Below are 12,479 nucleotides of genomic sequence, written 5' to 3'. Positions count from 1 at the left end.
GGCGAAACGAATTAAATGCCGTTTCCTAAGAAGCCCCGCAGGAGTTTCAGGATTTAATCACCCGATGTTTGTAGCATGCCTATTATCAAGCATGCATTAACCGCGCTCTCTTAGCGGCATTGCTGCAAACGCTAGATATCCGCAAAAATATAAATTTATCGTTAAAAATAGAAATCAATATAGAAATATATAGAAAAAATGATTTAGCAGTCAATCGACTTTCTTAGAAATATATCGTTTTCGGAAAAGTCCTATGCATGGTAAATGTTTTAAAATTTACATTATTTTGTTAGACAATAATTATGTTAGAACTCGAGTTAAACATATCTTTCCAAGTATATTTTGCATTTTTGAAACATGATTTTTGACACAAGTGCTTTTTATGTTATTTTTGTTAATAATAAACAAATAAGTACTCGTTATAAATTTGTAAAGCAAATTTTACTGTAGCAGACGCCTCAGGAATATTATATGTACAATAATATTTCTATGTGTACGATGGCGAGATATATGCGGCATAAAGAGATTCGTAATAGGACGTGGTATTGATGACTGGTGATTAATCATTAAGAACGCGTGAGATACAAATCTGCAATTTCATATATTTGTTTCTTTTCTCGTAAAAATGAGTGGAGAGGATTTCCTTGATCTTCGATACACGATCGTCGCTTAGTAAACGTTTTACTTCTCATTTCGGAATCAAATACAATGATAGTGAAAATAATATTGTGAGTTCTCGGGAGGTACCTAATAATATCGTTATTTCGTTATTTCGCTATTCGCACTTACTCAATATCTGCTTCTTTATTATTATTATTATTATTATTATCCGTTATTACCATTCGTTATTATTATTAACGTTGTGTCGCCGACATAATACATAATATATACATAGTATGTATAATGTATGCGTATGCACGCGCGCACGTACACACCTTATGTACAGTATATACAGTAGGGTTTCTTTCATTTTTCTTTTCGATCCTTCGTTGTGCACTCCTTTTGCACCGATTACACGTGTACTACATATATATTTATAGATACTTTGTTGCGTATATTTTATTGCGCGTGATTCGAAAATGAGGAATCGCGGTGCCGGATCGAAAAGACTCTTTTATCCTTAAACATTATCGGTGAATCTTAAAACGGAACAACGTGCTGAACGATTACTCGTCTCATGAATTAAACTCCGAGTCGGAAATCATGCGAGCGATCGTCGAACATCGTCGTTTCCATATCGACGAATTTGGAAACTGCCGCTACAATAAACGAAAGATACACGTAAATGATTCATAATTTGATTATTAAAATGAGATCGTATATCATATATATACTCTTAAAAATATTATGTATAAACTCGACGTCATATATAAAATTATATTAAACATACAAAAATTTGTATACGCTGGAATTATATTCTCCAAATGAAATTCTTTAGAAATATCATTATCGTGTATCTATGGTTCTTCGAGAATTTTTCCTAATTCCGACGCAAATGAGAAAAAGAATATAAATATCTTTCAAGTTAATCCAAGTTTCTAAATTCGTCGATGAAATCGTAATGTTGATTTCCGACGGAACGATCAACTTTTAATGCGCCAGAAGTCAGTCGATATCGATAAGTAGACAGGATGGTGAAGAACAACTTTTCTTATCAATTCTGCAGGATTACAATTTCAGGCGCGCGTCCGCGATCAGAAAAACTCAAATCGCCCATATCTCAGAGCGTGTTCCATTACTCTCCGACTACTTGAACTTTCGAAAAAGCACAATATTTCGTGGTAAGGCACTATTCGTTTATTCATTACATCCTAACGGGCGTAAAATGTCTAGAACGCAGGACACGGTAGGAATAAAAAATTCGTCTAAATACGTCGAAATTCTTTTTCGTTTTGTTTCCTATCAAAATTCAGTCCATCCGTTATACATCGTTAATCTAAAATGAAGAAGTGAGAATGATCAACAAATTTGGAAAGAGGAAAGACACGTACGAGCAGAGGAGGAGGGGTTATTCTTTTGAAGACGGGCAATAATATCGATTGCCGACAAAATGCTTCAAGCACTCGTCGATAACGGCATTTTTTTTACCGATACGCGTGATAACCGCTAGTCTCTCGTTCTAAACTCTAATTTAATGTAATAGTGAACGGCTATGTAAAGGCACTATGTTTCACAGACGTAGAGTCCTTATAGGGAAATTAGTTGCCTTCATTCGCGTTCGTTCCCTCGCACAATTTTGCCCTTCACTCCGTTCGCTCGAATATTCCGAAATTGACAAATTCCTCCGACTTTTTTATTATTATGCATTTTTTTCTCCACACGCAAAAAATTCTAATCGCACTCGACACGCAATGATTGACAACTAATTAAATGAGATTCACGAGTCGAAGGCATCTAATCTCGCTAACGAGGAACTTTCGTATTGCATGTCTATGGTTTAAAGATCGTTTAAACCTAGCCCACAGACACGTGGAGTGGTCGGTCGGCCGATTGCAGTTAAGAGTTAGTAGACGCTAGAAAACGCGGCTCTAATTGTCGTTCATTAATATTAGTGTTATTACTCTCGCTATTACTACTATTGGATAATGGCACGTCGCGTCGCCCGAGAGAAACGGTAACAAGTGGCCGGCTCTTTTACTGACGATAGCCAATCGTTTCGTTTGAGATTAATCTCGCAACGGACAGGCGTAAGAATAAGTTATTCTTAGTCGGAAAGGTCAGTCTTGTTTGACGCGCTTCGAATAGACAGTCATTTTGCCGGCATAATTTCCCTTATTAAATAGCAAAAGAACAAAAGCGATATTACATCAACGCGGACTCGACGTAGATTTATTTTTGTATCCAAAATTATCGAACACGATTCCTTGCAAATTAAAAAAAAAACAGTAATATATCTTGAAAATGAAAAAGAATGCTCGAATATCATTTTCACTTTGCTGCAAGTAGTCTTGAAAATCCAGAAAATAAAACACAACGTTAAGATATAATAAGAAAGACGAAAAAAAGGATAAAGACAGCGAAGCGCGAAGGAGATGAAAGGAGAAATAACGCAGAACGAAGAGGTAGAGTGAAAGAAGACAATCCATGCATTAAGTGAATATATGTTTCAGTCGAAATGCAGAAACGTTTCACGCAGTTTACGAATGTACACAACAGATGTATTTAGCCCTTCTTGTTTGAAAAAAATCCTTACCGCAGATATATGTTACATTATTCACTTCTGAGCTCCCTTTCAAGTTAACTTCGGATCGATGTAAAGTGTAGCCGTATTTTTCATAATTTCATTACGCTGCAAAAATTTACGAAAACTCTTTACTCGGATTCCTCTGCATTTTGTACTATATACAATCTACAAATAACGCTTCTGTATCTACGGACATTCCGAAGAAGACGAAAGGCAGAATGGTATGAAGAATGTCAGTGAGGTTGACAGAAAATACAATTGCAACGACAGCTCTCTCTATTACACAAAAGTCAAGAAATTCAAAAATTAATTTAAAGTTTTCCGCGAGAGACAGTGTCTGGAGACAGACAGAAAACAAAGTCCACGAAATAAACGCAACACTTACTTTTTTCATCTCTTTCTCTAATAAATTAATTAGATTTGTTATTGCAAACTTGAACTTTCTGTATTCTGTGTGAACGTCGAGCTGTTCTTTCTCCCACAAAGCTTCATGTTTTTCTCGGCGTTGCATCGCATTAATTTTTTTTTCTTTCTCGCACTTGTTGCAAGTTCTTGCTTTAAATTCTCGAGACGAAGGAGAAATCACTCTCGCATTTATCGCGACGGGCACGTCGCGGGAGAGAAGCTCGGTCGTTCCCGTAGCGTCGTATTTACGTCGTAGGACGGTCCTACCATTAATTTTAGTACGCATTCGTAAATCTCTTTTTGTTTTTAACGCGCGACGGCCGCGCGCGCGCGCTCTCTCTCTCTCTCTCTTTTGGATGCTTAAGCGCGATATAGCGTGCACAGAGGTACAAATATCCGCACGAATCATTATGCATATTATGCATACGGCTCTTAACATATGCAATGACTAATCTAAAAATCAACATGAATTACATTTGCTATTAATAAATTGACCGTTGCATGTTATACCCATTTTCATCAAAGCGTTTCCTGTGTAAACTTTATTGTTTCCCTCACGGAGTTACAAAATGTTCTTACAATTTCAAGCGTTTTCTAAAACTACTTAATATTTTTTTAACCCTGATCTATATGCATACAATTTCTGTGTCAAATTATGGCAATTTTATCAAAATCAAAATATTATAGAGACCATTGTAGCAGACCGGATCGAAATGATGGGAACAATATGAAGAAAAATATCAGTGACAAATATCGGTACCTCGAGCCTGAGACGGTAACATCGACATAACTCTTTATTTTGTTATTTTTCATCGCATTTCCTTCGCAGATACATGCCCCGTGAATCATTAAATACCATCTTACATCGCGCGGACAGCATATAATACCGTTTTCAACGCATTCCAAAGTGGTACACGAGCAACGCGCGCTCGGTCGGAGCAGCGGTGAAAGGGGGCGGATGGATGGATCTCGACCACGTCGTGTTGGGGGCAGTGAAAAAGGGACTACGAAAAGCAAAGTCGGAGTCGCCTAAAGTGAAGAAATCGCCGGCGAAATTCCTCTTATTACCGTTACAATTATTTTCGCCGATGATCTAACCCGACTCTTGCTCCTTCCCTCCTCTTTTTCTCTCAATCTCCCCTTTCTCTCCCTCTCGCACAAGTATATACACAGTCAGCTACCTATGAACATTTTTTGTATACGTCTCTGCATTACATATCAATATATAACATTCAAGCGGCGTATACGCATCACAATATATTGTTCTCGTAGCTCTCAATCGCCGTAACAAAGTAACAGCCACTTTTACGTCGATAAAAGCGGTAGTACGAAAGTAAACTAATGGTCGAAAAAATCTACGGGTCGATCAGTCAATTGTACATGTGTGTGCGTGAAAATGGAAACGGTGTATGTGTGTCATGTGTGTGTGTGTGTGTATGTCGTGTTACGCGTGTGAATGAATTCGTATGACTGGTATATATTACATCGTATGTATTTAAACGCATCGTTTTGAACACGCTCTTTCCTTCTTTCAACTCGATTTCTATCTATAGAGTATGTAAAAAAAACGTCCGCACATATACAGGGTGTCTGATCACGACGCGCTCATGAGTGGGTAGAGCGCAATCGTGTTAATTATCAGACACCCTGTATTTATATGCGTTTCGTGTACAATCTTCTCGAGAAGAGTTCTCACACATTGGAAATCAGAGACATACATAGCAATGTCTTGAAAAAAAAAAAAAAAAAAAAAAAAGAGCTACTTTCTTCATCTCCGTCGAAATTGTTTTAATCAGAAAGTGACCTCACAGAATTAATGATACATTTCTCATTTCCGATGTAAAGAATCTTCTTCGTTAATCATTTTACGCAAACATTTTGCTTTATTCTCTCTCATTCTCTCTCTCTCTCTCTCACTCTCGCGCACTCTCTCTCTCTCTCTCTCTCTCTCGTCTCACTTGCTTCGCAACGTGTCAATCGTAAAAAAAGGAAGAAAAAAAGACCTGCGTCGAACTCTTATCACAGTACATCGTATTACTGTAGTACAAAGCTCCGGAGGAGGAGGCATTATTTTTCGTGCGAAACGAGCTTGGCACGTGGCGTACATTTGTTTCCCGAAAGTACGCGCTGCACCACGGAGGGAAGCTGGGAAGGCACAGTGTATGTACATATACTTATACGTATATACAGCACCGAACGACGACCGGAGATAACACATCCAGGACTCGTGGCACGTTCGCTTTAGCACTCTGATCAATCGCGCAGTCATTTGGTTCAATGTTGTTCTCCCAAGACGTAAAATTTGCCATAGAACTTATGCTATTGAAATGTTGGCTATCATATAGAGATTTAATAGAATTAATTAAACGAAATAATGTTACTTAAACGTAAATGAGTAATTATCAAGTATCAATCAAAATTTTTGTTTTATAAATGCGCATTATAATTGCACATAAAATAAAATTATCTTTTACAAAGTGTTTAATTTGTTAATTTAAAATACAAATTTATCTCTCGCGTCAGTAACATAAGTTCTACAAAATACGAGTATATAAACAAGCTCGCGGTAATTCTTGATAACTTACTAAAAGTTACTTATAAGCAGCCGGATATTCTATAAATTATTTTTAATGTTACAATATTCATAATATTTAATTCATAATGTTTAATCGCATTCACATATGTATATATATTGGCCGAACACTCTTTTTGAACTTTCCACTATTAAATGCCGATGAATATCCGCTGTTCTTTAAAACTTCTTCGAATGACTAACGAAATAAAAGCGATTACTCGAAAAATCCTATTGATGAAACAATCGTGCAGCACAGTCTGGCACAGCTACATGTTTCTTTCTCTCGTTGATGTTACTCTTGCTTCGTGCTTGCATCTTTATAGAACTAAGAATTTTCTCCGCCCTGAATTTAGAATTCGCGCACGCGAATTCGTGAGCCGTCGTGCGCAGACTATAAACGCAAGTGACTAGATCTACCGGAAGACCGAATCCTCTCATCGCTTCCTCCGTCGAAAATTCTCACACGAATCTCGAGAGTAGCATCGACATCTAGGCGATAAAATAAAAAAGAAGTCTATTTAAGAATTAAAGAAAACAAAAATATAGAACCGTGAATCAAACGCTTCATAAAGATCTTAAAGTACCACTCGTCGGTGTGAGTCCCTCCGTTCATAAGCGCTCGATGAACACGCTCGCGATCGATCTCCGCTTGTTCCTCTCTATCTTTCGCTTTACTAACGAAACGGAACACAACGTTGTCTCTAGACGTATTACTTATACGGCGTGTACTTTGGTAAGACTGCTGGGGTTGTTTGGGGCGACCCCAGCACAGATGGCTGACAGTCGCTCCCGGCACGCGTTACTTTTTTTTCTTTTTTCTTTTTTTTTTTCTTTTTCTGATAACACAGCTCTCGCTAGGACGGAGCTAAAGGCCACGGTCGCTGCATCATTATCACCGATCCTCCCCACAAGCAACAACAACGATGACAACGAGGAGGAAGAAGAGACGCAAGTTGAGGACGAGACTTGACAATACCCTTTGGTCCGACCAGCCTGGGGGACGATCACCTGCATGGCGCCAGAAGCACCTCGAGCCAGCACGGGCAGGAAGTGACCTCCTGCCGCGAGTACTTGGGTCCCCAGCCCTTGGCGAAACTGATGCGGACGGAGTTGATGTCGATGGGGCCGGAGGTGACGAAGCCGGCGGCTTGGTTGCCACCACCGCCGCCGCCGCCGCTGCCGCTGTATGGAAGCTGCAAGATCTTGGCGCGGTCGAAAATATTGAGACAGAAGCCCGGCGGCACCCGATAGACCAGCAGTGTCCTCGACTCCGGGTCATCGAGGGTGGGCGAGTGCACGAAGATCGGGCTGTCCGACCGATTGTACGCCCATACGCCGTCCGCTTCCTGGCTGAGCGTCAGCCCTGCGATAATAAAAATAAGCTATTCGGCATCCGGTTGCGTCTATTTATCATATTCTAATTTTTTTTTCCAGAATATAGCCAATATAACATACTCTTTTTCTTATTTTTTACTTTTTAGAAAAAGCAATAATTTTGTTACATGCGAGAATAAGAGAATCGTAAAAATTAGTAAAAACCAATAAATGCATGCCGAAGTGATGAAATTACGAAAAGCGAAAACGGGAAAGGACGAGCGGATGCGACATTCATACTGAGAATTGGAATAAAATAAAGATCAATGGTAACGAAGTTAAAACAAATATCAAGACAAAAGGAAAGAAAATCCAAAAAAAACACCAGAAATTTAGACGGATTCAAACCTCTTGAAAAAGATTTGTCGAAAGTTGCAGGTCAAGGATTGTGAAAATACCTTCAATACCATACAAAAAGAATTAAACGAAGAAAAGGATTTGTGGATGTAACAATGGACAGTAACAATGATCAGATTAAGACCAAATGAAGACCAGCAAAGGTTAGGTGAGGAAATATTTTAATTTTCTCGGCGTTTTTGAACACCTTTCGCAAATAACAACAATCTTTAAAAGCAAGTGCAAAACGAAAGGAACCAAGCATGTTTCCTTAGACAAATTCCAATCCCAAAAATCCTTAATGAAAAACTTACCGAGACCGATTTTGCTGCGTGTACGTTGAACCACAGGCGGTGCATTGTGATTCTCGGCTAAAGTCGCCAGGCAGAGACCGTCGCCGTCATGAAGAGAGTCAAAGACGTTAACCGTCGACGGCTCTACGGGATACAGACGACCGACTCGACCGCCCAATTCCCAATACGCCAAAGTACACCATTCCCTTTGTCCCGTCTCACCTACAAACAAATAGAGAAAAGAAACGATTAAGTATGAAAAAGAACGTTATTCGGTCAAGCACGAACGACTTAATTTCACATTGTAAAAAAATTCAGTAAATTTACACAAATAATAAATGTACAAATTACATAATTAATACTGTAAATATAAAAAATCATGTAATTTTGCAAAAATTATGTAGTAAATATATTTTATATGGGAAACTACATAAGTGATAGAATATTTTAAAAACCTTATATAATTATCCAAATTTTTGTAATATTAGGCGACACAAACGGTAATATTTCGCAAATTATAGTAGCATTTTTACATTAATAAAGTAAATTTACAATTCACTTATGGTCCAAATGTTTAATAATACAATTACAAAAAGTATTACAAATGGATTACGAAATGTTATACTCAATAACTTTCTTTTGAACATGTATAACTGAATAGCGGACAGTTTTCTTCGAAACAATTAATCAATTCTTTGTCCATTGTTAAAAACTGCACGCAGGAAATAACTGTATTAATGACCTAACCTTTCGCTATTTATCTTTACCAGCCATTCATTCAGACGTATTTTTCTTCTGAAGCCGGTTTAATCTGTCTCTATATTTCTAAAGCCTCACCCGGTCACGTTTGTAAAATAATACTATTCCATTCTGGTGTAAATTTTTCAAAAAAATCTTTATTTTCCGGATGTCGCCTTGAGATAAGAAACCCTCTTAATAGTAAGATCTTTTGTTAATGATAGGCCCTTCCTGGTAAAAAGGCTTTTAGGCTGTCGCGCTGGCGGCTTTAGGCAAAGGACCGGTCGTCAGAAAATCCTACGCTTCTCAATGTCCGGCGACGTCGCCGAGGATGGCGCCAGACGGACACTGAGACTGAATGAAACCGTCTGAATGAATGGAAATTTGCAGGGGTAAGAGAAAGCGCACAGCGTGACATCCAGCATGAATGGCACTCTATTTCACATCCGTAATGACACAAAAATGTTTGCAGATTAAAATGATTGTAATACTGCATCCGTAATTCGTAACCGCATTCGCAGCATTCAGATTAATGTATTCGATGCATAATACTGGGTGCTTAATAGCCAATCAGTCGTAATGCACCGACTATTAAATGTAGATATTGCCAATAATTTGAATAATATAGTAAAATATTTGATTTAAATTTTATCTTGTAAAAATCAACTAATTAATTAAATGCTAAATCAGTTAAATATTTCGACGAAATCAATCTTCATATTTCTCTCTCTTTCCCTCATTTTTTAAAATTGTATCTAACACCGTAATGTTGCGCAAACGTGTTTCTGAGCACGCAATTTCGCGTCATCTAAGTGCATAATCGTTGAAGAAGCTCCACGTCCGCGCCACTCGCTTGCCGATGATCGATAAGTGAATTGATAAATCGCCAAACTAATCAGACGGCGAGAATTCGCTCGGAGAGCCGGAAAGCAGAAATTTCATCGTGCTTTCACACAAAACGCGCGACGAAAAATGCTCTTATCGCGACCGCAATAAAACGCCGTTCGATTTCATGGCTTCTCGAACATCAGGGAGGGGGGGAGGAGGTTTGGCTCGGCTTGGCTCTCTCGATACGTGTGTTGGCTCGAACAAGCTGGCGTATGTGTCTTGTCGGAGCGGCGTCACACACGAGAAAGAAAGATGTGGCGCGAGCGGGGGAGCGAGGGGAGGCCCTTGCTTCCACTACAGATAAAAATAGATATTACGAGTTTACCGCGGCGCCAAGATTGCGGGGTATCGCGACGATTACGTCATCGGTAGTAGCGCGAGTGGTTGGAGCAAGGACGCCTGTCGCGTCGCCCGCCGTCGCCACTGTCGTCGTCGTCGCCGTCGTCGTGGTCGTCGTCGTCGTCGCCGCTGTCGCCGTCGAATTTTCATGTTTATCCGCGATCGTCTGCAGTCTTTCAGCAGTTTCTGACGACTAGCCACTGCTGCGTCGCGCATTTTACTCCCATTGAGTTATTACACCGCGGACAGAAGCGTTAAATCAACTGCGAAATGGATACACCCGGTTATAGATGGTATCCTGAAACCATCACTATTATTGGAAAGCGCATATTATTCGTTTTGAGCAGTCAGGCATTAATGGTCTAAAGTTGTAAGTAAAAATCTAGGAACTTTCGCGAATTCTGGTGATAAGAAATTCTTTTCTCTTTATTTGCAATAATGATATGCATAAATTTAGTATTCTTTTCGTCGTTTCTCATTAAAAAAAGTGTTGATGTCGGAACGTTTAATGTGACATCATTATTGGACGATGAAACGTCGAGAAAGGAATTAGTGGCAAAAATCGCGAAAGTCTTGCGAGATAAATTTCAGGTGTAAAAGTATGAACAACAACAACAACCTCATTTGATTTAATGCAGCAACTGTGTTAAAATAAAAGCTTTCCTCGACACTACAGCACTATTACGGCGGGAACAACGCGCCGACAGGAAGCAAAACGCAATCGTGAGAGACGTGAGAGACGATGCAGCACGAGGTGCATCCTGTGCAGCGCGATACAATAAATGCAGTCACTAAATGTGGGCCACCACGCGAGCGAGCGAACGACGCATGTGCTCGGAAAATTGGAAGCAGACTGAAAGCCCTGTAATAAAGCAATTCTGTCGGTTCTCTGAAGATCACGATAAAGAAGCAATTACGGAATTGACTGCAGCTTGCCGCGGTCTCTAAGTGTCCTCGTTTCTCAACGCCGCGAGAGAAAGAGACGTATCACTTCACGTCTGGCTCTCTTAGAGACGCACATCCGCGGCCTTTTATTTTCTTAAATAAAAGCGTTCCCGTTTCCAAGGAGACTTTAACTCGGTTAAGAAAAATCTCTCAATGAATCGCTGCCGACGACCGCCTTGAGAACTTTTTACCCGCCGTTTCTTTTTGCGCCGTCAGACCAATTCCTCCACCGCTGATTACGAGAATGTAGGTTTATACACAAACTACTTTCTCAACATATTTAATATTTACATACCCTTAATATAAAAATTGAAAAGCTATTTATCTCGTTTACCGATGAATCTAATCCTGATTCGAGAAAAATCATTAGTAAATCTTGTTCTTTTTTGCAAAGTAATTTCAGAGACGCATAGTTTATGGCGTACGAGTTCGTATGAGCGTTGCGATAACGCGATAGAATATAACTTTCGGCCGTGCAATCCGAGAAAATCCGCGCGAGCAATCTAATGGCTAACGAGGGAGTCAGTCGCAGATATTTATCGTTTGCAGCGTACGCAGATCTCGAGTGTCGACCTTCCCAGTCGCATACCAATCGTCGCACGGAGCGATACGGCAAGGTGTTTGCACGGGAGCGTGTGTAAACACGGATGAGAGAAAAATAACGCGTCGTCCCGAGACACGCGACAACGCCGGCTAAAGTGTCTGGAGTCTCGTTTGGAATGCGATACCATCGCGCGCGCGCGCTGCCGTTGCCGCCGCCGTCATCGCCGTTCCGACGGAATATATGCGCGTCTCGCAAGGTACAGCGCGCTAAACTCGTAATTCGCATATATATATAATCGGCGAAATGAGGATTGCGAAGGGAGTTACGTGATCGGAAAAAATAAATTAAGATTGCCGAAGATAGGCGTCAGTTTGAATCGCGTGCAACGGAATCGATCGACCGATTATTTGCGGAGCGGACAAGTCGCGAGATTCGCGTGAAATATTCTCCATGAATTATTTTGCCATTAGAAAGAAAATTGTTTAGCGAGATAATGGCTGTTGCTTCGTCGTTTCGCGCTCGGCATCAAAAGCGCGTGGCGTCGCGACCCATGGGAATAAATTTAAATGCTAGAAAAAGCGCGAGTGTTTGCAGAGGAACGGGATCGTTCGTAAATCATTGGGGCGCGCGAACGCTCGGAACGATTTGCAGAGGGGTAGGTGAATAACGGCGGATAATAAATTTTGAGCGAGCGAGAGAAGAAAGAGACGCGGAAGAGTGAGAAAAAGAGAGCCAAACCGTAACCACCGCTGCCGCCGCCGCCGCCGTCGTCGTCGTCGTCGTCGTCGTCGCAGCACTCGGTCCAAAAGTGAATTCCAGAGAAATTGGATGCAATTACTTATCGACGCGCCGCGAGCA

At 40.2% G+C, this 12,479-nt stretch overlaps 1 protein-coding gene across 2 annotated transcripts in view; it reads right to left on the bottom strand.

Moving 5' to 3' along the window:
• Positions 1–582: 582 nt before the first annotated feature.
• The window catches only part of Dad (Daughters against dpp), a 55,496-nt gene continuing 43,599 nt past the window's right edge, over positions 583–12,479 (bottom strand). For both annotated transcript variants that reach the window (XM_067358292.1, XM_012368260.2), the window contains 2 exons: positions 8,189–8,389; positions 583–7,527 (listed from right to left, as the gene is read on the bottom strand). In XM_067358292.1, the coding sequence (XP_067214393.1) occupies positions 7,169–7,527; positions 8,189–8,389 (560 nt within the window). In that variant the 3' untranslated portion in view covers positions 583–7,168. The remainder of the gene's footprint in view (positions 7,528–8,188; positions 8,390–12,479) is intronic.

Source organism: Linepithema humile, chromosome 6, assembly GCF_040581485.1.
Source record: "Linepithema humile isolate Giens D197 chromosome 6, Lhum_UNIL_v1.0, whole genome shotgun sequence".
Classification (NCBI taxonomy): Eukaryota; Metazoa; Arthropoda; class Insecta; order Hymenoptera; family Formicidae; genus Linepithema; species Linepithema humile.
This window is presented reverse-complemented; position numbering and strand designations above follow the sequence as displayed.